The sequence below is a fragment of the Nannobrachium achirus genome (assembly GCF_963921795.1).
Source record: "Nannobrachium achirus genome assembly, chromosome: 7".
NCBI lineage: Eukaryota > Metazoa > Chordata > Actinopteri > Myctophiformes > Myctophidae > Nannobrachium > Nannobrachium achirus.
Genome location: NC_137816.1, coordinates 41,837,670 through 41,865,581, shown reverse-complemented (window position 1 = coordinate 41,865,581; position 27,912 = coordinate 41,837,670). Strand labels below are relative to the sequence as shown.

The window sequence follows — 27,912 nt, the reverse complement described above, 5'->3', positions numbered from 1 at the left end:
CTACAAGCTCACAACGCCTCGCGCTGCGACGCGTTGTGAGCTTGTAGATCGACTATTTTTGGCAAAGAGGTTTGGTGTATTGGGGAAAAAGAGCAGACTAAGTACAGACTAAAAGGTAAATTTTATTAGGTAATGACGGCTCAAGTGGTTAAATATCTGAAAACACAAATTGACATGAATCCAAAATACACTGATGATTGTGCTGTCAAACAATGAAAATATATGGAATCTATTAACAGGTTGTGGGGGTCCCTGCTTCATCTCTCTCTCTCTCAACTAAGGGGTCCTTGGCCTGAAAACGTTGAAGACCCCTGGCCCTGATCTATAGGAAAGAAACGCTGCGGTTGACCCCACACTCGGCATCCAATTAGCTTGTAGTTTTCTTTCAGTGAGCCAACCTACACTGTAAAACCCTCAGTATTCCTTTAACTCTGAGCTTCTGTAAGGTCTATTATTTGGTTCCAAACTATCAATCATTTAGTTGGGGCCCCCCGGAACCCCCTCAGGGACCCATGGTGGGGTCCTGGACCACATGTTGAGACCCACTGCTGTAGTGCTCCGGGGACAAAGCAGGCTCGGTAAGACGCCACGGAGTTAATCAAAAACTCATTAGCACAACGCAGTGGAATTCCATCACTGCATTACAGAGCTGGAATATTTGATAAGATTGCATTTTCCATTCTGTGTCGTTTCACATTGTCACAAACCCGTTTAGGATCAAATGTGATTATTTTCATTAAGATGCTGTGGTGGGGTGTTTGTCACTCTTGTTTATGTACTGTGTATAGGCTTATTTAAGATGCTTATTGAAAACCACTGCAGGAGTATCTACAGCAGAGGTTTTCAACCTTTTTTTATATCAAGGTTCGTTATTTATTCAGCATTTGAGCCACGGACTACCATTTGATGAGATTCAGGCTCTCAGACCCAAAACTTACCATAGGATTGATGACAGGTCAATCAAAATAACAATTCTTGTACATTCTGTAATTACGTAGATTTCTTGTAAATTAAATAATGCATTTGTTTAACAATACGTTAACTCTTGAGAGCGTGAAATGGAACCAGATAGGTCCGTTTGGTGTACATTTTACGCTCTCAGGAGTTAAATATCTAATGTATAAGGGTCCATTTGGTTACCAACGCTCCGTCATTTAGCTGGGGACCACCTGGAACCCCCTCAAGGACCATCGGTTCAAGGTTCAAGGGTTCAAGTACTTTATTGTTACGTCTTTTGTACAGGTACATAAGAGTAAAATTTGTTTTTGTTTGGCATCCTTCAGACAATGCAGTCGTATATCAAAAAACAATATAATAACAGCAAACCACATCTAAAAATAATAATAATCTAAAAAAGGTGTAAATAATAGTAAGACGTAAAAATGAAAAAATAAAGGAGTGCAAAAGGCAAAAAGAGCAACAGGAAAAGAAAAGAGCATCCTCAGATGTACATGTGCAAAAAGTTTGGCATATTCTATACGCCAACAGCATATTTTTCCAGTAGTTGCTACTGTACTGTACTTAACTTTTGTAAAAATCTTCACAGAGTGTTCTATGTTCCCGGACACATCTTCACAGAGTGTCCGGGACCCCTAGGGGGTTCTCAGAGTTACTACAGGGTGTCCTCCAAATCTTCCAATCCTTTTTATCTTAACAACTTGAGCCCTAGTGTGTGTCCATATTCTGAGTACTGTAGCCAAAAATAGCAGATCTACAAGCTCACAACGCTGTAGATCTTCTATTTTCAAAGAGGTTTGGTGTAGAGGGGAAAAAGAGCAGACTAAGTACAGAGTGAAATGTCAAGTTTATTAGGTAATGACAGCTCAAGTAGTTAAATATCTGAAAACACAAATTGACATTTATCCAAAATACACTGATGATCGTGCTGTCAAATGATGAAACTATATGGAATCTCTGAAAAGGTTGTGGGGGTCCCTGCTTCATCTCTCTCCTAAGTGGACCAAGTGGTCCCTGGCCTGAAAACATGGAAGACCCCTGCTCTAGAACCAGTGCACCTTGTGTTCCTAGTACTGGTGACCACATGATGCAGGTTTGATGTGAATGTCCTCAGGACGTGCTGATGAACCTGGCCAAGGCCGTGGCCAACGCGGCAGCCATGTTGGTCCTGAAGGCCAAGAACGTTGCCCAGGTGGCTGAAGACACCGTGCTGCAGAACCGGGTCATCGCTGCGGCCACCCAGTGTGCCCTGTCCACCTCCCAGCTGGTGGCATGTGCCAAGGTATGTGTGTGTGTGGGGGGAGGGGGTGGGGTGTTACCAGTGGTGGAAATAGTACTCACATTCTTTACTTAAGTAAAAGTATCAATACCACAACGTACAATGTACTCTGTTACAAGTAGAAGTCCAGAATTCAAAATGTACTTGAGTAAAAGTATGAAAGTATTGGCATCAAAAATTACTTATAGTACCAAAAGCAAAAGAACAAAATGTTTGAAAATAGCAGATCTACAAGCTCACAACGCGTAGCATCGTGATGCGTTGTGAGGCTATTTTCAAATATCCTAGGTAAAAAAAATAGGGCTAAAGTGGTTAATGTATGTTTTATAATATTACAATATATTCCAGGACCCCCTGTTGAAGACCCCTGCTATAGACTGACGCCCAGTCAAACTTGTATTCAAGTTTTCAAATAATTGTAGTGGAGTAAAAGTACAATATTTGGACCTGAGATTGTAAAAGTATTGGAAATACTCAAGTAAAGTAAAAAAAACAACAACTCAGAATTGTATTTAAGTACAGAACTTAAGTAAATCTACTTTAGGTACTTTACACCACTGGGTATTACTATACTTATGAGGAACAGATGTCACAAGCGTAGTAGAACTTGAGAAATAATTCATAAACCTTGTGAGGACTGTGTGTGTGTTGTACTTTCATCACATCTCATTCCACAGTTTGTACATGATACAGCTGTAGCAAAAACTAACACTGCAATTACGTCGCTCATTTTTACCGTCTATGTTTCATCTCTTTTATTTATTTATTTGTTTATAGAAATACTGTGCACTTTCCCTGTTACAAATGTCAAAGTACATGTCCGCCATTTCACCATGTTTAGTTATTTAACGCATCGACAGGCTGTTGGCAGTAGTTGAGGCCCCCCTCAATTCCTCAGCTGAATTGCATCATTGGACGTGTCCTGCATTCAGTAGCTAGGGGATGAATCTACTTTAAAAGTGTATGAATAGCCCAAAGCCTGTAGATGCTGTTTGTGAATGTGTGTGTTTTTTGATGTACTGTATGTTTGGAGAGTTGAAAGTGTTGTGATTTATTTAAAAGCCCTGTGTGTGCGTACATGCGTGCGTGCGTGCGTGCGTGCGTGCGTGCGTGCGTGTCGAGCAGCTCTTTCTCTTTGGCTACTAGTGCACTGGCTAACATTTTGGAAAAATCTTGAAAGTATTTGAAAAATGTTGAATTACAAAATAGTTTGAGAACTAACTGATTTAGAAGGCATGTGTAGAATCTGCATCATGACTCGTGGAGTGGTTAAGAACCACTGCTAAATCCTTCTCTATCATCTATCTCTCTCTCTCTCTCTCTCTCTCTCTCTCTCTCTCTCTCTCTCTCTCTCTCTCCCTCCCCCTCCCCCCATCCAGGTGGTGAGCCCTACCATCAGCTCTCCGGTGTGCCAGGAGCAGCTGGTGGAGGCTGGTAAGCTGGTGGACCGCTCAGTGGAGAGCTGCGTCCAGGCCTGTCTGTCTGCCACCGAGGACGGAGAGCTGCTCAAACAGGTCAGATTAAAAAAAAGGGAAAAAAAGCAGATCTACAAGCTCAAAAAGTGTCGCTTCGTGTCACATTTCGAGCTTGTAGATCTGCTACTTCTTGTGTGACGCTTTAGTGTGATCAAGTAGGGCATTCATTTAGGAAAAACCTAAATGAAAACCTTTGTAATTGTATTGTAGGTAGAGTGCAGCAGCCAGCATAGTGACATTATAATGTACAGTAACATACCGTATGTGGTTATGTTCCAGGTGAGTGCAGCAGCAGGCATAGTGACATTATAATGTAACATACCGTATGTGGTTATGTTCCAGGTGAGTGCAGCAGCAGGCATAGTGACATTATAATGTAACATACCGTATGTGGTTATGTTCCAGGTGAGTGCAGCAGCCAGCATAGTGACATTATAATGTAACATACACTATGTGGTTGTGTTCCAGGTGAGTGCAGCAGCCAGCATAGTGACATTATAATGTACAGTAACATACCGTATGTGGTTATGTTCCAGGTGAGTGCAGCCAGCATAGTGACATTATAATGTACAGTAACATACACTATGTGGTTGTGTTCCAGGTGAGTGCAGCAGCCAGCATAGTGACATTATAATGTACAGTAACATACACTATGTGGTTGTGTTCCAGGTTAGTGCAGCAGCCAGCATAGTGACATTATAATGTAACATACACTATGTGGTTGTGTTCCAGGTTAGTGCAGCAGCCAGCATAGTGACATTATAATGTAACATACACTATGTGGTTGTGTTCCAGGTTAGTGCAGCAGCCAGCATAGTGACATTATAATGTAACATACACTATGTGGTTGTGTTCCAGGTTAGTGCAGCAGCCAGCATAGTGACATTACAATGTACAGTAACATAGAGCATGTGGTTGTGTTCCAGGTTAGTGCAGCAGCCAGCATAGTAACATTATAATGTACAGTAACATAGAGCATGTGGTTGTGTTCCAGGTTAGTGCAGCAGCCAGCATAGTGACATTACAATGTACAGTAACATACCGTATGTGGTTGTGTTCCAGGTGAGTGCAGCAGCAGGCATCGTGGGCCAGTCTCTTTCGGACCTCCTCCAGCATGTGCGTCAGTACGCCTCGCGGGGCGAGCCCATTGGACGCTACGACCAGGCCACCGACACCATCATGACCGTCACAGAGAGCATCTTCAGTTCCATGGGAGACGCAGGTGAGTCACCGACCGTCCAGGAGCAAACGCTGTGGAAACTGACCGAGTGACCGTGAAACATATTCACATACAGCAGGGGTTCTCAAACCTTTTTAGGCTGTGACCCCCAAAATAAACATATATGAACTGGGGACCCCCACCCTGACAAGCACTCGGAATTGTAGGTATTATTATTTTTATTTTTTGTTATCAATTCTTTTTTATTTTATTCCAGACATGAATGAAGAAAGTTACACAAATACATTATGAATAAAATAAGAAAAAAATAAATACTTGTATATCCGTATTAAATATTTCGTTTTTCTATAAATCAATTCGGTATGTACTGGAATAGTTTTTGTCAGCCTACCACCCATGGTAAATTGTGTCTGCCGATTTCTGAGCCTATCCTCCACAACAGCTCCTCAAACGGTACCTCACTTTGCCTGAAGTAATAGGCTTCAAAACAAGCTTCCAGACAGAGCTCCTGGATGAGGTTGTGATCTGCCCCGTACCGCTGTCTGCCTAGCTATAGGAGGATGACGCCTTTTCAGACTTTTTCTTCATAACAGACAGACGGTGTGAAAACAGCCTTATTGTGGAAGAACAAATAATTGACTCTTAGGTCGGGTAACCCACGCACAGAACCAGTAGGCCCTGCGATGAATTGAAGTTTTTTTTTTTTTTATATTGTTGGGTGGAAACCTTGTATGTCCAAAACCGTTTGTTTTGTGCTTATCATTTAAAAAAAGAGTTAAACTAGTGAAAACAGCTGATCTTGTGTGCTTGTAGATCTGCTGTTTTCACTACTTTTGTGCGACGGCGCCTTGTATGATGAAGCAGGGCTTTGCTTTGCGAAAAAAATTACAAATTTGAAACTTTGAGATACGAGGTTTCTGCACGACAGTGACAATATATTTCTTACATCAGTATAAGAAGGTTAGAGAAAACAGTCTTCCTGTGGGCAGCTACAGCCCTGAAGTTCAAATTCAAAGTTTCAATCGGCTCCTTGCAACCAAACTGCAATACTCTTCAAACAGCCATGTTTTGATGTCTCACTTGGATGGACTGCCGTTGTGGGTTTTGGAGAAAGGCTGTCTGTCACGTTAGAATTACTGACAGCAGGAAAGCAGGGAGGAGAAAACGGAGAAACCTGCACAGACCGTCCTGGACCAACACTCTGAGGCTTATTGATCCATTTGATTGACAAGCTGTTTTTGACACACTCAGAGAACACAGGCTTTGAAGTGGTGTCAGATATATGGGTTTCACGTCACACCTGACACAAACCTCAACGCGGTGTATAAACAAGCCTATTCTGTGGCATAATGCTGGCAGAATCTACCGGTGTTTTCCTCAGAATCATGCCAGCTCTCTGCCAGGTGGGTTCACCTGTATGCCAAATTCAGTTTACCTCGACCTCAAAGCAAATTTATAGTTCTTTCTGAGTCTACCTCACTTTAGGTCGCTAATTCACTCTTTTTGTCCTCTCTTCCAAATGTCAACAATAATTTTGAATCGTTTGAGGATGGGGAGTCAGAGGAAACTGAGAAATAAGAGCAAGATAGAAATACATCAGTTACTGTATGAATGCATTAGATAAGCATAATATTAACCAAATAAGAAGTGATAATAACACAGTACATGACTCGGTCAGCATTTTTCCTCCGTCTGCTCTTCCCTAATTAACTGACTCATCTCACGCATGGTTCTTTTAGTAATGTTCCATGTTGTTCTCCTTAGTTTTCCTTTAGGAAAATGTCACCAGACTGTAATCAATGAATTCAAAGTTGATGGTGGTCCTGGACTGGATGGAGTTGAAAACCTGTTTCTTTTTGTGATTAATACTTTTTATTGCTTTCAGTTTTTAACCTACACATTTGAAGAAATGCTTAACAGATCTATAAAAACCTTTGTACATAACATCACCAGCAATTTTATACCGAAAAAGAAAAAGAAACAAGAATGCACAAATCGTCAAACAAAAAAAACTAAAATTCTTACAGATTACATTTACACATTAGCCACATAATTATGTATCCACTTGCTGGGTTATTTCATCTTTCTAGCTATTTTTAAATGTGCCCATATCACTTCACTTCATAAAGGAGACGGTGTACTTGATAACTAAATACTTGTATATCTCAATGCTATAACAATTAGTTTATCAGTGTTCCAATCAGGTTTCAGACCCAACCATTCCAACTGCTTTACTTAAATTAACTAATTATGCATATATTCCTCTTCAGATAATGGTCAATTCACTCCTGCAATATTTTATTGACTTAACAAAGGTTTTTGTTTTAGTTGATCAATATCTTAATTTGGATAAACTACATGCTATTGGCCTTTCTCAAAATGCACTTCTGTATAGCAGTGATTACTCACAATACATCGCAATATACTGTAGAGATTAAACTTGTCAACAAAAACCTTTTTTGTTTTAACCAAAAATAACTGACGGCACCTTTAATTATTCAGAATCTCAGCAAAAGACAGTGACGTCTAAAAGGTCTATTGACAGGAAAGAGATGGTGAGAGCGGCTAGGGCACTGGGGCAGGGTCTGCTGTGGGCCTTCATGCCCACTGTAGCCTGAGGGCAAGCACATTGTTGAAGGGCATAAGGCCAAACTGAGGGGTCACAGCGGACATGGCCTTCATGACATTCCTGACTTCTGTCTGGCCTATTTTCATGCTGTGTATTGTTGGGGAATTGAGAGAAAGGGAGAGGGAGGGAGGGAGGGAGGGAGGGAGGGAGGGAGGGTGAAAGAAAGAAAGATGTAATTTAAAATTCTACTTGCTGTGAAGAACACAGGCGGGTAGGGTAGCTGTCAACATGACATTTTAGTTGAGGATTTATTGTCGTGCTAATAATTTCAATTAATAACTTAATTGTGCTTGTGGCTCTGCATGTTGGACCATATACTGTAAATCAAAAATTACATTTATGTTTGCCCCTTTCGGCTTTGTAAACAACAATTGCACAGGGCCGATAGGATGACAAATAACTTAAATATTCACCGAAATGACGGGTGCATGATGGTATAATCAAAATCAATAATGTCCTATGGTCAAAACAGGCCATGCATTTAATCATAATCATACTTGTAGACATGTTCAGAATAGCACATGTACAAGATGTTTTGAAGATTGGCTATTTTAGCTATAACAGATTCATTCGAGACGATTATGCAAATGAATTGTGAATATATCAAATAATTGCGATCAGGCAATTATGTGATTGCACTATAAATACATAAAAACAGAAGTAAACAGAATTGCATGCAATTATGAATGCAATCCTTCATGAATCATTCGCTCCGCTGCTCTGTGATTCACCATTCACTTGGTAAATAACCCCCCCCCCCCCCCCCCCCCCCCTCCTCCCACCAGGAGAGATGGTGCGTCAGGCGCGTGTCCTGGCCCAGGCCACCTCAGACCTGGTCAACGCCATGCGGTCGGACGCCGAGGCCGAGGTGGACGTAGAGAACTCCAAGAAGCTGCTGGCCGCCGCTAAGCTGCTGGCTGACGCCACCGCCAGGATGGTGGAGGCAGCCAAGGTCAGTGAGGGGCTGGAGGGTGTGCTGTGTGTTGGTGGTGTTGTTGTGATGTGTGTTGGTGGTGTTGGTGTGATGTGTGTTGGTGGTGGTGGTGTGATGTGTGTTGGTGGTGTTGGTGTGATGTGTGGTGGTGGTGTTGGTGTGATGTGTGTTGGTGGTGTTGGTGTGCTGTGTGTTGGTGGTGTTGGTGTGCTGTGTGTTGTTGGTGGTGTTGGTGTGATGTGTGTTGGTGGTGTTGGTGTGATGTGTGTTTGTGGTGTTGGTGTGCTTTGTGTTGGTGGTGTTGGTGTGTTGGTGGTGTTGGTGTGTTGGTGGTGTTGGTGTGATGTGTGTTGGTGTGATATGTGTTGGTGGTGTTGGTGTGATGTGTGTTGGTGGTGTTGGTGGTGTTTGTGTGATGTGTGTTGGTGGTGTTGGTGTGATGTGTGGTGGTGGTGTTTGTGTGATGTGTGTTGGTTTGATGTGTGTTGGTGGTGTTGGTGTGATGTGTGTTGGTGGTGTTGGTGTGATGTGTGTTGGTGGTGTTGGTGTGATGTTTGTGCGTGTGCGTGTATCAAAACAGCAATTTGGGTAAGGCAAGACCCGCCCGCGGAAGCTTGTGATTGGCTGAACCGGAGGTAGGGAGGGCTCTGCTGAGTTCACTTGGACCGCGCACAAGTGCAGAATGTCGGGGGGACGAAGATTTACTATTCTGGCCCCCTGGTTTACTACTTCTAACGGCGATGTACAAGCTCACAGCGCGCCACGGCGCGACATGTTGTGAACTTTTAGATCTGCTATTTTAATTATAATAATTATGCCCGTTGGCTGCATATATTGCCGATACAAAAGGTCAGATAATGGTCACTATATCGGTCAAACCAATATTATGGGTCTGGCTGTAGTACTGCACTGTGAAGATTGTTGTCTTTTCATTTTACCTGTGGGGTGTGACGATTGTTACAGCCTTCTACCAGTGAACTGTGGTGTGTTGTTAGTCCAATGTTAGTTCCAATTTGTTCATTTCTTTTCGCTTCAATTCAATTTCGGTTTAACGATCACATGACGACAACTGGTTGGAAATAAATTGCTTTTAGGCGCAGCATGAGAGTGTGCTCACTTTCCAACATGATGGAAATGTGTGTGTGTGTGTGTGTGTGTGTGTGTGTGTGTGTGTGTGTGTGTGTGTGTGTGTGTGTGTGTGTGTGTGTGTGTGTGTGTGTGTGTGTGTGTGTGTGTGTGTGTGTGTGTGTGTGTGTGTGTGTGTGTGTGTGTGTGTGTGTGTGTGTGTGCACGTGCGCGCTTGGGTGTAGCAGTTTGTGAAGTGTTTTGTGCGCAGCAGTTTGTGAAGTTCAGTGGTGAAAAGTAACTAAGTACCTTTACTTAGTAAGTACACCTTTCGTTTTTTACTTTACTGGAGTGTTTCCAATTTTCAGTACTTCTACTCCACGAAATATCCACTACAATTATTTCAAACGTTTAGAATAGATACTAGTTACTTTGAAGATTTTATTATTACAACATACATACTGTATAACTACTTCAACACTTTATATACCTCAGCTATAGCAGATCTACAAGCTCACAACGCGTCGCTATGCAACGCGTGAGCTTGCAGATCTGCTATTTTCAAAAGATTTCTATAGATTTTGACATTCTGTTCTAAACGAGTACTTTTACTTTTAGTATATTCTGATGCCAGCACTTTTATACTTTTACACAAGTACACTTCGAATACCAGACTTTTACTTGTACCTGAGTATTTCCAACATGTGGCATTAATACTTTTACTTAAGTAAAAAATGTGAGTACTTCTACCAACACTGGTGAAGTTAGACTGTGTTGTGCTGCAGTTTGTGAAGTTGTGTGCGTGGGTGTTGATGTGTGACAGTTAGCTACCAGAGGACTGAGCAGGGTGAGACCGGGTCAGGAAGGAATTATTTTCTAGTATTTCTACACTTTTACAGATTGGCAGCTTTGCTTGAGGTGCAATAAATCCTGATTCATACTTATAGTTGCGGGACTGTAACTATCGATTATTCTCCTAGCAGTTATTCTGTAGATTACTTTTTCACGCACATACATTTATTTCTTTTATATCAGTGAATCGATGCGAGAAGAAACATCTAATAGATTGTTTTTTATAATCAATTAAAACGATTAGTATGATTAACCACTTAAGCCCAAACCCCCCAAATACCTTATCTACAAGCTAATTTTTGAACATGTACATTATCTATTTCCATTATCCTTTTACACACACACACACACACACACACACACACACACACACACACACACACACACACACACACACACACCCACACCCACACCCACACACACACACACACACACACACACACACACACACACACAAAATGATTAATTATTTTAAAATTGATTAAACTGATTAGTTTGATTAACTGTTGCACCCCAGCTTAGCTGTGCACCACAGCTGCATTCTGCAAATAGCCGATCTACACACTCATTGTGAGCTTGTAGATCTGCTGTTTTCGGCCCCTTCGCTCACATAGAATGGAAGTGAACAGGAGATGAATATTTGATTTGCGCACGTGTGATCGTACCCTAATGATGATGTGATCTGAGAGGTAAACACAGATGAAGGTGATAACGTTAATCGTGGATGCATTTCATTTTCAGCAGGACGTTTAATTGCCTGATATCAGACAGAATGTTCAACTGGTTACACTCAATTTCCATCTTTTTTCCGACATTGCTTTTGCTCTAATCGATTTCCGCGTGGAGGGGGATTCGATTTCCCCTAACCAATCACTAGAGACGGCCTGGATCTAACGTAATTTGATGTCGACACTGATGCGTAGCCATGCCAAAACAAAAGCCATCTCCCCTGCGTTTAAATGCCTTCAAAGCAGATAAGACTGCCGTTTGGATTTCAAAGTAATTGGTAGTTTTAATGGATTCAGAACAGCCTCGACAGCGCCGTCTATCTCGCAGTCACCGTTGCCGTTGTTATTGCTCCTCCATGGTTCCGGCAGCGTTTGACAATGCTGTCGTTTGTCCCGTCCGTATCACTGATTGGCTAATCATCAGTCCCCTCTGTGCCCCTCACTGGATAAATGGAAACCACAGTTTCATGTCATGATGTCAGTTGGTGGAGTGCATGATGAAAGACCTGGACCCAGGCAGTACAGGAGCCAGGGACGTGCTGGGCCCCCCGTGCAGCGCTATAGATCTCTCTCTATAGCGCTGCTGCTACTCAAAGATTTGCCATTTCAGATCACGACAAGTGACAAGCCAGTGGGCCAATTACTGTACATAACATGAGTAATATTTTGTCGTTGTCGGGTGGAAACCTTGTATGTCCAAAACCGTTTGTTTTGTATTTATCATTTTAAAAATTATTTAAACTAGTGAAAACAGCTGATCTACAAGCAGTTGTGTGCTTGTAGATCTGCTGTTTTCACTAGTTTTGTGCGACTGCCTTGTATGATGAAGCAGGGCTTTGTTTTGCGAAAAAATGTACAAATTTGAAACTTGGAGATACAAGGTTTCTGCCCGACAGTGACGATTTACTTTGTTGGCCGCCCAGCCCCCAAAATGGAACGAAGGCCGACATTTTATTTGACATTTTTTCCTAATGGCTGGCCTGGACCGGCCAGGAAAGAACCGGCCGTTCGGGAGTTGTCCCGCTTTTCCCAATGGCCAGCACGTCCCTGTCCTGGACCCAGGCAGTACAGGAGCTGTCAATGCTGACATGAAATATTGCCCATGAAATATTGTGGTGCATCTTGGGAATGGGCTTATTGTGTCTAAAAAGACATATTTATCCACTTCAAAATCGTTAAAATCACAAATGATAGAAAGAAGTAAATGAAAACATCATCTTTTCTTTTCTCTAATGACTATCTAAAATATGAACCCTGGTTGTAAAAAAACAAAGTTGTCCTTTAAAGGAACACGTCACCCATATTCAACGCAACCCTATCTTCATATAATTGATCCTCACTAATGCCCATTATGCTGTAAGATGGCACATTTCTGTCTCTCACTCATTGACTCATTGGTGGGCTGTGACCAGTTCAGTTACCAATGACATAATTGAGGGGATTGCAAGCTAACAGAAACCTACAATCTTTCTCTTCCTGGAAAGTTGGCATGCTGAAATAGAAGCCATTCTTCTTGCATTATTAAGGCTTTATTCTCGGACGTAGCTTAGGCCTAAATGGGCAAAAAAATCACACTTGTGTGAACTGTGTGTGTGTGTGTGTGTGTGTGTGTGTGTGTGTGTGTGTGTGTGTGTGTGTGTGTGTGTGTGTGTGTGTGTGTGTGTGTGTGTGTGTGTGTGTGTGTGTGTGTGTGTGTGTGTGTGTGCGTGCAACAGCGCCCCTCCCTTAACATGTGTGGTCAGAAAAGGTTACTGCAGGAGTGCAGGCTACGGAGACAAACAGACAGACAAACAGACAGACAGACAGACCCACACACACGGCCACGTATAGGAGCGTTGTGACCACCGCTCAAAAAAGCCTTCCAATGATGTCATAGGTGGCAGGTTTCTGAACTGTCCACGACCCTCCTCTGAGACACAGAGTGAGTAGACAAATGGTGCCATCTTATAATGAGCGTTGGTGAGGACCGGTTATATGAAGATAAGGTTGAAAATGGGAAGTGCTCGTTTAAGCTGTGTTTACCCATCAAAATGTCTGCTGTGGAAAGGCACCATGCGCTCACTTGACGGCTGCGTAAGAACAGAGTGGTGGTGTTTTATATCCAATTCCGTCTGAGACAGAAAGGTCGCTGGCTGATGTTTTCAAGTCTATTTTATCTGTGTTGACAGGCTGTGAGCAGTAATGAACTTCCATTCCTCCTTTATTTTTTCCTGCTCATTTCTCCCCGTCTGGGTTTGTGCCTCTACATCGGCACACTGTAATAACACACAGTGTCAGTTTAACTCCTAGAGGGTACAGATGTAACACAATGGACCCCAGACTTATCGTTGGTACCCTCTCTGAGTTAGAAATGGATACGTTTTGCTATGCAAGAGCACACTTGTTATCTTGCTTTGTGTTAGATTGTTCAATCAACACACTAATTTCACCTGGGAAATGAATACAATTTGAAGGTAACAAGTTCAATTTATTCATATTTCTTTGCCAGGACGGTGTTCCGCTCCAGTAAGTATAGTAATAATATCGAAACACCGCCACATCCACAGGGCTGAGAATACAGTATTTTCTGGACTATAAGGCGCACCTGACTATAAGGCGCACTGTCAATGAATGGTCTATTTTCAAACTGTTTTCATATATAAGGCGCACCTGACTATAAGGCGCACATAATAGACGCTTATGCATCCAACAGATGAAGCTGTGCTAAAGGGAATGTCAATGTCAATGAATGATCCATATATAAGGCGCACTGGACTATAAGGCGCACTGTAGTTTTTTGAGAAAATTAAAGGCTTTTAAGTGCGCCTTATAGTCCGGAAAATACGGTAGTTAAACTTATTTATGTGGTAGAAAGTAGTTGTAAAGACGGTGTAAGTGTAGTTTCCAAACATTAAACAAAACTCACTGAGTTCACCGCAGATATATGTTCCTACGCAGGCAAAATAAAACATTGTCCACAAGGTTGTCTTGAGTTAGGCTTTGTACTTGCTTTAAAGTGCAGGTGCAAAACAACAAACAGGTTCTTCATCATGGCTATTGTAGCTGCTGGTAAAAACCGTTTGTCCCCTACGGTGACTGACCTCCCCCCCCCCTCACCTGTCCATAATTATGCCCTCTTGGCAATCATACCCAGGCTGGGGGAAGCATGCCCTTAATTGGTGCCCAAATGATCCAATAATTCAATAAACTCTAAACCGATAATAATAATACAAAATAATAAGCTAAACAGGTCAAAATGGCTTCTACAAACAGTCTTACTAAGTATAATTTAGAGGTACTTTTACTTCACTTGAGAGTATTTCCAAGCTTTCTACTTATACTTCACTACTATCTCTGAGACAAATATTGTACTTTTTACTCCACTGCATTATCTGGCAGCTTTAGTTACTAGTTACTTTGAAGATTTAGATTATTACAAAACATACTCTCACTACTTAAGCCCTAGTTTAATTTAAAAGGTAATGTAATAAAGGTATCTATCTATCTATCTATCTATCTATCTATCTATCTATCTATCTATCTATCTATCTATCTATCTATCTATCTATCTATCTATCTAGTTTATACTAGACGCGTTGTGAGCTTGGACCATAAATGCAGATCAGCTATTTAAAAAAAAAGTGAAAGCATTGTAGTCTACTTTTACTCAACTAAAATGTTGAATAATAATATTCAACATTTGCTATATAGCACCTTTACTTGTAACATTGTGGCATTGCTACTTTGACTTAATTTGAAAGGGAACTTGGGTAACGCACATCGACTGGTGGATGCTGCGATAAAGAGGCTTCAGTTCACAAAAGGACGTAGCCCGCACACGGAGGACATATGGGTACAAAAGACCTCTATTTGTCTGATAACGTTTGGATCTTGTTGTGGATCTTCCACAGGTCAGCATGACCTTTTGTACCTACCTCGGTGTGCGGGCTCTTATCCTTTTGTACCTACCTCGGTGTGCGGGCTCTTATCCTTTTGTGAACTTTGGCTTAATTGAAAGTAAGTACATCATCCACCGCTGATATCGAAAGGCCGCCACGGGGCTGCGAATAGTTTGGTTGTCACAACGTATTTACAATCCTGGGCTTTTGGCATTTCTGCAGCGAGGTCAGGCTGAATCCCCCAGAGCAGAGATGCTTTCGAATTATCATATCTTTTCTTAATATTTTTTTTATAGCTACAGTATATTGTCACTGTCGGGCAGAAACCTCATATCTCCAAGTTTCACATTTGTACGTTTTTTCACAAAGTAAAGCCCTGTTTCATCATACAAGGCCATCGCACAAAAGTTGTGAAAAACGCAGCGCGAGGCGTTGTAGATCTTGTAGATCTGTTATTTTCACTAGTTTAGTTCATTTTTAAAATGATAAATACAAAACGAACGGTCTTGGACAAACAAGGTTTCCACCCGACCACAACGATATCCTTTTCTTTCTTTTTTTCTTTTGAGCTACAGTATATGTCAAACCAGCTCTGTTCCATAATGCATGAAGCATCCTGGATGGTTTCTGTGTGTACACACTCAGAACAGGGACTTCTCTCCTCAAAGAGATGGCATCACCCATGCAGCCACAGCTGGGCTTTGCAGTTCTTGTACAAACGAGGTGACCTTTTCAGCAGCGGTCCGTTGGGATAACAGAGTGTGACATCCACACACAGTAAAATCCTCAGTGTTAATTTAGCTCAGAAGCGTGCACAAATGAAACCAAATGGAACGTTTTGGTTCCATATGGGCGCTCTTTGGAGCGGTGTTGGGCAAGTTAATGAGGACATGCAGGCCTAATAAGTTACTTTACTTACCCGTAATTGCCGGACTATAAGCCGCGGCTTTTTTCCCATGTTTTGAACCCTGCGGCTTATACAAAGGTGCGGCTTATATAAAGATTTTTACAGCTAATGGCCAGTTAGTTAGTTTTATAATGGTCTTTAACAAGGATTTATATATAGATTTTTACAGCTAACGGCCACCAGGGGCGCTCTAGCGGGAAGCAGGAAGGACACCTGCGGCTTATAGTCAGGTGCGGCTTATATATGTAAACATTTGATTTTTGTTCTAAATTTAGCAGGTGCGGCTTATATTCAGGTGCGGCTTATAGTCCAGCAATTACGGTACTACTCCTATAAAAAAGTAATTTTTATTACTTGGTATATGAAAAGCAATTAGCTGTGTTACTTGCAGGCCTGGAATTTCGTCATTTTAGGGGCAAGGCCAGTTGGCCTTTGGTGTTGTCCATTTTTTGAGGGCACAAAGGCCAAATGCCAGGGCAGGAAGGCCATCAAATAAAACAAGATTTTAGTCCATTGAAAGAATTTGTTGAAGTTAAGGGTTAGGGCTGATAACCTAATCTGCAGTGAAATAGATAGATTATGGTATTTACAATCTCATCCATGCTCAGCCCTGCACCAATCAAAGACACTGGATTGGTTTAAAGATGGGGACTCGGGGGAGTTAAAATCTCAACAAAAAAACACTGGTGTCTACATGACAAGAAAGACACTGGTGTCTACTGTCTACACGACAGAGACAGAGCAGAAACTGGTACAGTAAGGTGGGGTATTAAGGCCACTGTGGCCTCAGGTCATGACATTGGTTTGAGGGGCACAAGGCCAAACTGAGGGGTAACAGTGGCCATGGCCTTCATGGCCTCCCTGAAATTCCTGCCCTGGTTACTTGTCATACAGTATTGCTACAGTATAGTACTTAAAATATATGTACAATTACAATACAGCCCTGCCCACATCGCAGCCTCTAAACCCGATTGGAATATGTATTTTATACAGTGTATATCTATGTGCATATAAAATGTGTATATATAAAATACATAAATAAACCAAAGTGATTTAGTTACTTGGATTAGTAACTTATATAATCACTGTTTTGTCTATTTTAATCCCTAATAATAATGATTTTACTGTAATATATTATTTAGCAATAGGTTACTGACCAACACTGCTTAGCTAGAATTATATTAAACAAGTAATTTACTGCGTGCATGCGTGTGTGCGCCTGCCGAGTTTGTGCTATCCCCAGAGAAGTGTGTGTACATACAAGAATGCAGACATACAGTGTCTCCAGCCTTGTATGGCTGCTTCCCATAGAGTTATATATAAACTAGAGGATGGATTCCCCCACCTATCCATTTCAATGAAAGTTGCTCACCCAGCACATTGCTTCCCCTGGAAGAGCAAACCACCAAATTTGGGCATCCAATACCAGACTCGGCCACTAGTTGGGGCTTGCTTCAAAGATCCTCTGCGGTCTTGCTGCGTCCTCCTGCTCTCATCAGTTTCCCATGCCCCCCCCCCTGCCCCCCCCCTCTCTGCTGTGTGATGACATCATCAGCATTAACTCCCGCTGACTGACATCTGGGCACAACTGAAACAAACACACACACACACACACACACACACACACACACACACACACACACACACACCAATATTGTCTGTTAACCCATTCAGGCCGGGTACACATTTTAGTGTATGGGAGGGGCTTACAGTACATGTACAGTATGTTGCAACATATTTGTTTTTGTAGGCTAAATTCCGATTTAGGCCTAACTATAGGTTAGGCCTAAATGGGTTAATCAATTCCTTTACTGTCAATGCACTGCAGAGAAACTGGTCAAAATAAACATGCGTGTACATCGTCTCTGTGGGGTGTAAACCTCATACAGTATGTCCAAAATAGTTACTTTTCAGGATTCAAATTATAAAACGGCAAAGGTAGCAGATCTACAAGCTCGAAACGACTGTTGTAACCTGATCAGAACCAATGCAAAGACTTAATGGAGGTCCTTAATACTGGGACGGTATCAGCATTGGTCTTCAAAGCAGTGCAGAAAAGTGCAAAGTGCCAAACAAAAAAATCTGTTAACTGAAATAAAAGAAATATATATAATAAAAAAAGATGACCGAACTCTGTTAAAACTAACTAAAACAAACTGAAATGATAGATAAAATGCCCCTAGTTTTAGTTTTTGTAAATTATTTCCACTGAAGCAGAGAAAGCCATGTGCATGTCCCTGATCGACCGGAGGATCGATCGAAAAATAGGAACATATTCTGTGACTATACTTGAAAAGGTAAGGAAAAATGAAAAATAGCTGCCACTGGTTAGTAGTTTGGTTAAATATGCTTGGCAGTGATTGAGTTAAAACTAACTGAATTTAGAAAAAATAAATCTAAACGAATCTAAAATCAGAAAGTGAGCTTTGCTTGTATGGGCCGTTCTGTCCGTGACATTGGCTGTGGTGATGTCGGTCTCTGCGTACTTTCTATGACATTAGTCTTGTGTGATAGTCTTGTGCTCCTATGGACATAGCTCTGGTCCAGACAGACCCGTCACTAAATGACTAGACCAGGATTTCTCAGCCCCTACGAGCGCTCAACTTGAGTCAAAATAAACTAAACTACTTCACTACTCACCTAACCAAAGGTAGTTTTGCGTTGTTGAAAGTCTATTCTCCACGGTGATGAACCCCTCAGCACCCCACCCACTCTGTAAAATACATTATTTTTGTCATGAAATAAAACGCATCCAACTCAACCGCCACTTATTTCCGGGTTGTGAACCGCTGTGTCTGCGGTGGCCGCTGGGTGGCTCAAGTTGAGCGCTCGTAGGGGCTGAGAAATCCGGTCTAGTCGTTTAGCGACGGGTCTGTCAGAGCGTCATTGCAGCTGATGCTCTGGACCAGAGCTATTATGGACACGGTAGGAACATAGGGACTGGAGCGGTTAGCACCGCTCAACAATCCCAAACTATTCAAACCTTGGTGCAGGGCGTAGGTTTGTATGGCACTGGTTTTCTCCTCTGTTCTCACCCACACATTGAATGTATAGATTACCACAGACATATCAGTAGGCAGAGATCTCTGATCATCTGAACATGCGACACTAGGGACCCCATACAGTCCCCTCAAGGACCATTGGGGGTCCCCGGTCCTCACTGACCTAGAAGATCTAAATTCATTCACATACTGAACTGTAGCTTTTCATGACTAGGACCCCCATATGAAAATACATTGTTCCATGGACCCCCCCATGCAAGTTGTATGTCTTTGTGAGCTTATACAGTAGATTGGTTATTTTCAAATAGCTGATTTATGCAGGGTTAAAGTGGTTATACTGATTCTGATGCTATATTAACTCATTTGGCAGGGGACCCGCTGGAACCCCCCAAAGACCCTCTCAGAAGTACTGCTGTGGGTAAGATGCTAAGGGAGAGTGGGAAGGACTATAATGACTTGTAATGCCTTTTAGCTTTTCTCTAGTGAAAGTTGAAATGAAAACTTTGGCTGAAATAAACAAAGCTGTAACTTTGTATTCAAAACACGCACGCATGCACGAACGCACACGCACGCACGCATGTGCACACACACACACACACACACACACACACACACACACACACACACACACACACACACTCTCTCTCTCTCAGACACACACGCGCACACACACACACACACACACACACACACACACACACACACGCACACGCACAAACTGCGGTTGTTAAAATCCTGGGTGTATCCAAATTTCGGCACAGTTTCACTAAATATTTATATTTCACACAGCCTGTTTTTGCTGCTTTGAGCTAGTTGAGAACTGGGAGTCATTATACAAGATGTTGACGTGGGCTTGGCTCAGGCTCAGCCCTCGTGGGCCATATTTGTCGAGGTCTTTCGACCACATTGTTCCCATGATTAGCACGTCACTATGTGGATTGAAACCATTCACAACCAAAATGGTTGTAAAGGTCCAAGGAATGGAATCTGATACAGGTTGGGAAACGACGTCGTCTCTGTCAGTTAGAAACCTCATTATGTCAAAAACTGTTACTTTTCAGGATTAAAATTGAAAAGCAGTCAAAGCAGAAGATCTCCAAGCTTGAAATGCGTTGCTTCGCGCCGCGTTTCGAGCTTGTAGATCTGCTACCTTTGAGTGACACTGCAGTGTGATCAAGTAGGGCATTCATTTACGAAAAAAACACAATTAAAATATGTTAGAATATGGAGATAATGTTGACATCAACAATATGAATGTCCTCTTTTTTTTAGATGGGAGTGTCCTTTGGTGTCCCAAGCGGTGTCTGCCCCATGCCTTATCGATAAGGCATTTAAGCCATTATAGAGTTGAGGAAAACGATACAACAAGATAACAAAAAATAAATAAACATTGATCACCGACTTGCTTATTATGGCCATAATGCTGTGATGACATCGAGTATCTCCTTATATGGGCATAAAAGGGAAAAGGACGTACAAATACAGAGATCCCCATATATGTCCATAAAAGTGACATAGGCAGGCAGAAAAACAAGTACAATGGGTACAGCTGGAGCAACAGGCGTTGCATAACTGGGTACGGCATACTCCTGACTACTGACTTGCATCTGGATCTCATCTCATCCATCTTATTATACCTTACCTACTGAGACACAAGCCCTCCTTCCCTTCCCTTCCATGATGGAAGTTAAACGAGGCCCTGTACCCAGGGGCGTCACAAGGGGGTGAAAAGTGGGACTAGGGGAGTTACTAGGGCCCAAGGTGGAGGGGCCTTAATTATTTTGTACTTTAGCTATTGAAAAATAGCAGATATACAAGCTCACAGCGCGGCACCGAGTGCCACACTGCGAGCTATTTTTGAAAAGTTGTGAAAATGTATGCACATCTTTGAATATGTGTATTTTTTAAGCAAACATTTGTAACTCAACTTTTGCTTCTGGGGTGTCGCTGGAACTAAATATTTGGAGATGGGGGTCCGTGGCCAAATACATATCATTTTGGGGGTCCTTGACATGAAAAAGTTTGAGCACCACTGACATAGAAACAGGTTTTTCAAAAAACCATAGAAGGATTTGAAATAATTATTCAAAGACTTGCACACATCTTCAAGATTGTTAAAAAAAATAGCAGATCTACAAGCTCGCAGTGCCGCTGTGAGCTTGTATATCTGCTATTGTTCAATAGTTAAAGCACAAAATAATGCGTAATAATGCGTCTAATGCGTCAGTGAATCCTTGTACCCAGGGCCCAGAGTTTGGTGTGACACCCCTGCCCTGTACCTTCCAGCTAGTTGGGACCATTAGACGCCTCAATAAATCACAGTCACACACAGCCATGTTTATCTCTGTCACTGGGAGACCCAGACCTTGGCCGGCCCGTTGCCCTGGTAACCGCCAGAGGAAGTTGCACTTTTAATTTAGTGTGTGGCGATGAAAGAGAGATTTATTTCATGTTGTGACAGTTGGGATTCTACCCCCGACCCCCAGCCCCAACCCTCTCAAGTGGACAATTCATCACTTGTTTTTGATAGAGGTGCTGCTGGTGGGAAAATAAAGATTAGAAGATGGGAGATGGGATGTGGTGTGTTTACAGATTTTAGATTATCTAGCTGCTGGAATATTAGGAGATTAGTTTTTACCGAAATGTGGGGACAGGCTTGTTGACTTGTGTCTTAATAGAATGTGGGGACAAGATTGACAGTGTAGACTCTACAAACCTCTACACTGTAGAGCTTTGCGCCTGCTTCGCCCTTATAGTAACCTTACCAATCATGGAAATTGGCCCACTTATAGTCTGGTCAAAGTGTCATGCGAACATATGCCCGTTTGTGTCCATCTGGCATATGCTGTGTTACGGGCATAGACGGCCGCTCTCATGGCCCTTATACTGTATACTGTATGCCTCAATATTATGACATCACCCTCTATGTTTATATCAGGTCGCACTTATTGATGGTGACGTCACCTTGAATACTGGTCCCTCATTGGCTTTTACGTTATGATGACATCATCACCTGATTGATGACATCACTCTGTGTTTTCAAGGGTTTTCCCATTGGATGACGTCAGCGCAGACACGCGGACGTAGATTTCGCTAATTTATAGATAGATGTGGGGAAAGGATTTACAGTGTTTTTTATAGAAATGTGGGGACAGGATTGACAGTGAAATTCATTCAGCAGAATGTTGACAGTGTTTTTATCAGCATAATGTTGACAGCCAATAGAGGAGTTTTCATACTGTAGCCAACAAACACATTCTCACTATCAGCCTTCAAAAAGGACTTGAACCTTACCTGACGGGTACAAGCATGTATTGTGTGTTAGACCGTAGATAGATTATTGTACTCACATTTGTATTGTATCAGTGAAATGTACACCGAGCCTTTCTAAAGGTTGGTCCTGCAGTTTGACTTGCTCCGATGATATCTTTCTTCATCAGTCTGTGTGGAAACGGCAGGTTTCTGGAGTAAATATTCTGGTCTGCAGCAGACAGATAATATTTATCACGTGTAGCTGTCAGTCATCACAGCACTCCTCTGCAGAGCTGCATTCATTATAGTCTGACAAAACCCCCATCCGTGCGTGGGTGTGTGCGAGTGTGCATGGAGGTGTCCGCGCATGAACCCCAGAATGCCTATTCTGGGCATGTCACAACAGGAGAAAATAGAGAAACATTTGGCGAAACAACCATTTAGCATAAATATGTAGGCTAATCACTGACTGAATGAACATAGCTGAACATTTGCCAAAAACTACAAGCTGAAATATGTAAACACTGGGTAAAAATAGCTGAACATTTGGCAAAGATGGCAGATTTACAAGCTTGCAGATCGGCTATTTTCTGCTATTTGACATACAACGGAATATATACCTTATAGTACAGTAGGCTTAAATGGTTGAATCAAGGAACAGTTCCTTTGTTACATTACCGTAAGCTGCTGTTGGGCAGAAACCTTTTATCTCCATACTCTTAACTTTGTGTGTTTTTTCCGTAAATTAATGCCCTACAGTATATTTGATCGTACTGCAGCGCCACACGAAAGCATCAAAAGTACACTCCACTCGGGGCGCCCGCTGGCTTAGCGGTCCAGGCGGATACCACATGCGGGTTGAAGTCCCGTTGCTGAATATCACTCCCTGACTCTCCTTCTGTACTAGCAATAAAGGCATAAAGCCCCAAAAAGTACACTCCACTCAAAACGCGCTGCTTCCCGCAGTGCTTCGAGCTTGTATATCTATTAGTTTTGGACAGTTTTCCACCTAACAGAGACTATATACACAGTATGTATACACTATGGCAGTATGGCAGTCATATCAGCACATAGAGACTATTCCACACCTACAGTAACTAAACACTGTCAGCAGCTGTACAATATGATATGAAAACTGTGCAGTATTATATTATACACAACGACACGTGCACGCACACACGCACGCATGCACGCACGCACGCACGCACCCACGCACGCTCAGACTGGTTGTTAATTAACTAAATGGAGGTGGGCTTTAGGTCTGTGTGTGGAGCTTTCTGAGACATGGAGGCTCTTACGATTATTAGCTCTCAGTTGAACCCAGTTAAAGCACTAATTAAGTACATTTTATTTAATTGAGTAAATTACTTGAGTATGACCATTTTTTAAATATTCTATACTTCCACAGGAAGATTATAATTAAGTGTTTTTCTTTTTTCTTAATGCATTGCCGAAAGATCGGATCGGGAAAGATCGGGATCGGATCGAGAGCAAAAATATGTGATCGGGATCGAAGCAATCCCTAATAATTATTATACTTCTTATGGAAAATAATTGTGATTATCTCAAATAAAAGAATTGTGATCAGGCGAGTATTTAATAATTGTGACAGGCTTAACCATTAGCACCAACATTCATGCCAGGCGCTGGGATCATGTCTGGTGCGTTGAGTGTGAGAGGTGAAGATGCTTGCTATTGGCTGTGACGGATGGCGACTGCTTCGTGCAGACGGAACAGCGTCGGCTCATTAGTATGCGTGAGGCGTGTGTGCGTGTTAGGAGCTCTGAGAGCGTGTGTGTTGTTTACACAACCATTTATGTACAGGTGCTAGTGCACTCTATTCTGTGTGTGTGTGTGTGTGTGTGTGTGTGTGTGTGTGTGTGTGTGTGTGTGTGTGTGTGTGTGTGTGTGTGTGTGTGTGTGTGTGTGTGTGTGTGTGTGTGTGTGTGTGTGTGTCACTGTCTTGATGGCGTGCATGCGTCCTACTGTTTCTGTATTTTGACATGTGCGTAGTATGTCTTTGTTTGACTGTTTGTATTCTTGTGTGCGTGTGTTTGTGAGCGTGTGTATGTGTGAGTGTCAGTGTATGTATGTGTGTTTGTATTCTGAAATGTGTGTGTGTGTGTGTGTGTGTGTGTGTGAGACTGTCTTGATGGCGTGCATGCGTCCTACTGTTTCTGTATTTTGACATGTGCGTAGTATGTCTTTGTTTGACTGTTTGTATTCTTGTGTGCGTGTGTTTGTGAGCGTGTGTATGTGTGAGTGTCAGTGTATGTATGTGTGTTTGTATTCTGAAATGTGTGTGTGTGTGTGTGTGTGTGTGTGTGTGTGTGTGTGTGTGTGTGTGTGTGTGTGTGTGTGTGTGTGTGTGTGTGAGAGTGTGTGTGCCCGGCTTGATGTGTCTGTTTGTGTTCTTCTGACGTGTGTGTGTGTGTGTGTGTGCAGCTTGATGTGTCTGTGTTCTGACGTGTGAGTGTGTGTGTATACAGCTTGATCTGTCTGTCTGTTCTGACATGTGACATGACGTGTGTTTCCTCCAGGGGGCAGCAGCGTACCCAGAGAATGAGGACCAGCAGCAGAGACTGCGGGAGGCAGCAGAGGGTCTGAGAGTGGCCACCAACGCTGCTGCACAGAACGCCATCAAGAAGAAACTCATCAACAGACTGGAGGTACACTACAGCAGTGGTTCTCAACCTTTTCAGGCCTCGACCCCCAAAATAATCATATTTTAACTGGGGACCTCCCATCCTGACGAGCACTAAGAGTTGAGGCATTACATTTTGTATATCACGGTTCTTTTGTGAAAATAGCAGATCTACGTGCTCACAACGCCTCACTTTGCGACTAAGGCATTGTGAGCATGTAGATCGGCTATTTTCACAATTTCTGCCACTAATATTTGACAATTTGAACAATGTTTAATTTGTCATTTCAGAGGTATTAAAAGGTCCTTAAATTGTCACTTTAGAAATGTGCTATACACTTAAACTTTATGTTGGTTTGTTTACTGTGTGTTGAGTGAGAAAACAGTATTTGAAAATGTTTGTGCCAGGGACCCCCAGACATTTCAAACTATTATTTTTTTCTAAAATGTTCAAATAGCAGATGTACAAGCTTCCACGTTGTGTTGCGCTGTGATTATGTAGATCTGCTATTGTTTTTACATTTTTGAGCCAACGTATATAATATTTGGATAAAGGAGTTAAATTACTGTGTTGCTGTAATGGACATTAAATGGACATACTCATCATTTTGTACTTGACAGTACAGTACAGTACTTGAATAAATATTCATGGTTACATTCCACATGTCAAATACTTGACATGAAAAGAAAGAAAAGAAAAAAAAAGAAAAGAAAAAAAAAAACATGTTATGGCTAAAATTGCTTTGCACTGAGGAAGGGAGATTGCTCCATTTCCATTAACTTAAACACTTTTAACAAACTGTTGCATTAAACATGGATTCGGTTTACATTTCCCGGGGACCTGTTGGTTTTCCATCATATGGACTGGAACTGGAGAGATGTAAAGAAATTGTAAACGTTTCCATAAATATTCACTGCTTACAGTATTGCGATTATGATGCATTCTAACATCACCGCTCAAAGACAGAAGTTTGGCTTGTTCAGAGAAGCAAAGAAGGAGAGAGAGAGAGAGTGAGAGAGAGAAAGCTAGACAGAGAGATACAGATGGTGTGTGTGTGTGTGTGTGTGTGTGTGTGTGTGTGTGTGTGTGCGTGTGCGTGCGTGTCCAGTGTTTCTCTACTAGATTTACACCCTTGACCTTTTCAACTGAAAGGTTTGGATGCTGCTCACCTTTGAAAATAAATCATTTTCCTTGTGCAACAGCTCAAAAGTAAAAACGTGTCACTAGCTTAGAGATCGCTATTATTGCCATGCGACACTATCCTATGATGAGGTATAAAATGTGCTAAGTCATTGTTCTTGTTATCTCTGGGTACGCCAACACAAATTCCAAATCAACGGTACTTTGGTTTTGGCAATAAATCATTGAATATTGAATATTAAATAAGATTTGTTTAGGCGTCCTCAGAGTTACTACAGGTGGGCCACCAAATCTTTGTGTGATAGCCAGGATCATGTTTTATACATTAACCATGTGAGCCCTAGCATCCCTATTCTGAGTGGAACATTAGCCAAAAAGAGCAGATCTACAAGCTTACAACGCCTCGCACTACACACGGTTCAAGTGGTTAAATGTCTGAAAATACACGTTAGCCTACTCCTTGAACATGATGACAGTGCTGTCAAACAAGTCTATAAGCTGTCTTAAGCAATCTATGAACATTTTTATCTGCAACACAATTTTATAAAATATGTAGTGGGGGTCCCTGATTCATCTCTCTAAGCCAGGGGTCTTCAACGTTTTCAGGCCAGGGACACCTTAGTTGAGAGAGAGATGAAGCAGGGACCCCCCACAACCTATACATAGATTCCATATAGTTTAATTGTTTGACAGTACGATCATCAGTGTATTTTGGATTCATGTCAATTTGTGTGTTCAGATATTTAACCACTTGAACCGTCAATACTTAATAAACATGACCTTTCACTCTGTACTTTTTCCCCTTTACACCAAACCTCTTTGCTAAAAATAGCCGATCTGCAAGCTCACAACGCCTCGCGCTGCCGCTGCGAGGCGTTGTGAGCTTGTAGATCTGCTATTTTTGGCTAAAGTTCTCAGAATATGGACACTAGGGTTCAAGTGCTTAAAATAAAAAAATGAGAAAAAAAAAAGAATCTATCACTGGAGGACCCCCTGTAGTAACTCTGAGGACCCCCTAGGGGTCCCGGACCCCCTGTTGAAGACCCCTGCTCTAAGCTAAGGGGTCCTTGGCCTGAAAACGTTGAAGACCCCTGATTTAGGGTATACATCTACATAAGGGTCCTTGACATGAAAACATTTGAGCACCACTGATATAGCAACATTGTTTTTTCAGAAAACAGGATTTAGAAGGATTTGTAGAATTTTGTAGGGCCAATCTACAGTATGACATCTACCGTAATTGCTGGACTATAAGCCGCACCTGAATATAAGCCGCATCAGCTAAATTTAGAACAAAAAGCTAATGTTTACATATATAAGCTGCACCTGACTATAAGCCGCAGGTGTCCTTCCTGCTTCCCGCTAGAGCAACCCTGGTGGCCGTTAGCTGTAAAAATCTATGTATAAATCCTTGATAAAGGCCATTGTAAAACTAACTAACTGGCCGTTAGCTGTAAAAATCTCTATAGCCGCACGTTGTATAAGCTGCAGGGTTCAAAACATGGGAAAAAAGCCACGGCTTATAGTCCGGCAATTATGGTACTTCTTCATGTGTGTTCTCAGAATGCAGCCAAGCAGGCTGCAGCTGCAGCCACGCAGACCATCGCTGCGTCGCAGAACGCTGCTGCGTCCAACAAGAACACTGCTGCTCATCAACAGCTGGTGCAGAGCTGCAAGGTGAGGCTGAGACAATGAGCTGATTTATGAACATCTTTAAAGGACTGAGGCTAGGATCATTGTTACCACAGAGGAGACTGTCCTTTTCATTAATCACATGACTTACAGTATAGCGTTGCTGTCGGGCAGAAACCTCCTATCTCCATATTATTTTAACTTTTTGTGTTTTTTCATAAATTAATTAACGCTCTACTTGATCATACTACAGCCTAAAACAAAAGCATCAAGAGTAGTAGAACTGAGTGCCCCCGATGGCCTACTGGTCTAGGCACATATACATAAGGCTTTGTGTAGCCTGCGGCAGGTCGCTGG

The 27,912-nt window shown here is 42.1% G+C and overlaps 1 protein-coding gene across 1 annotated transcript in view; it reads left to right on the top strand.

The window, feature by feature from the left end:
• Positions 1-27,912, top strand: part of tln2a (talin 2a) — a 235,189-nt gene that overhangs the window by 145,585 nt on the left and 61,692 nt on the right. The window contains exons 19-24 of the mRNA XM_080730803.1: positions 2,072-2,239; positions 3,616-3,750; positions 4,774-4,933; positions 8,306-8,472; positions 24,679-24,807; positions 27,487-27,600. Coding sequence (XP_080586929.1) covers positions 2,072-2,239; positions 3,616-3,750; positions 4,774-4,933; positions 8,306-8,472; positions 24,679-24,807; positions 27,487-27,600 — 873 coding nt within the window. The remainder of the gene's footprint in view (positions 1-2,071; positions 2,240-3,615; positions 3,751-4,773; positions 4,934-8,305; positions 8,473-24,678; positions 24,808-27,486; positions 27,601-27,912) is intronic.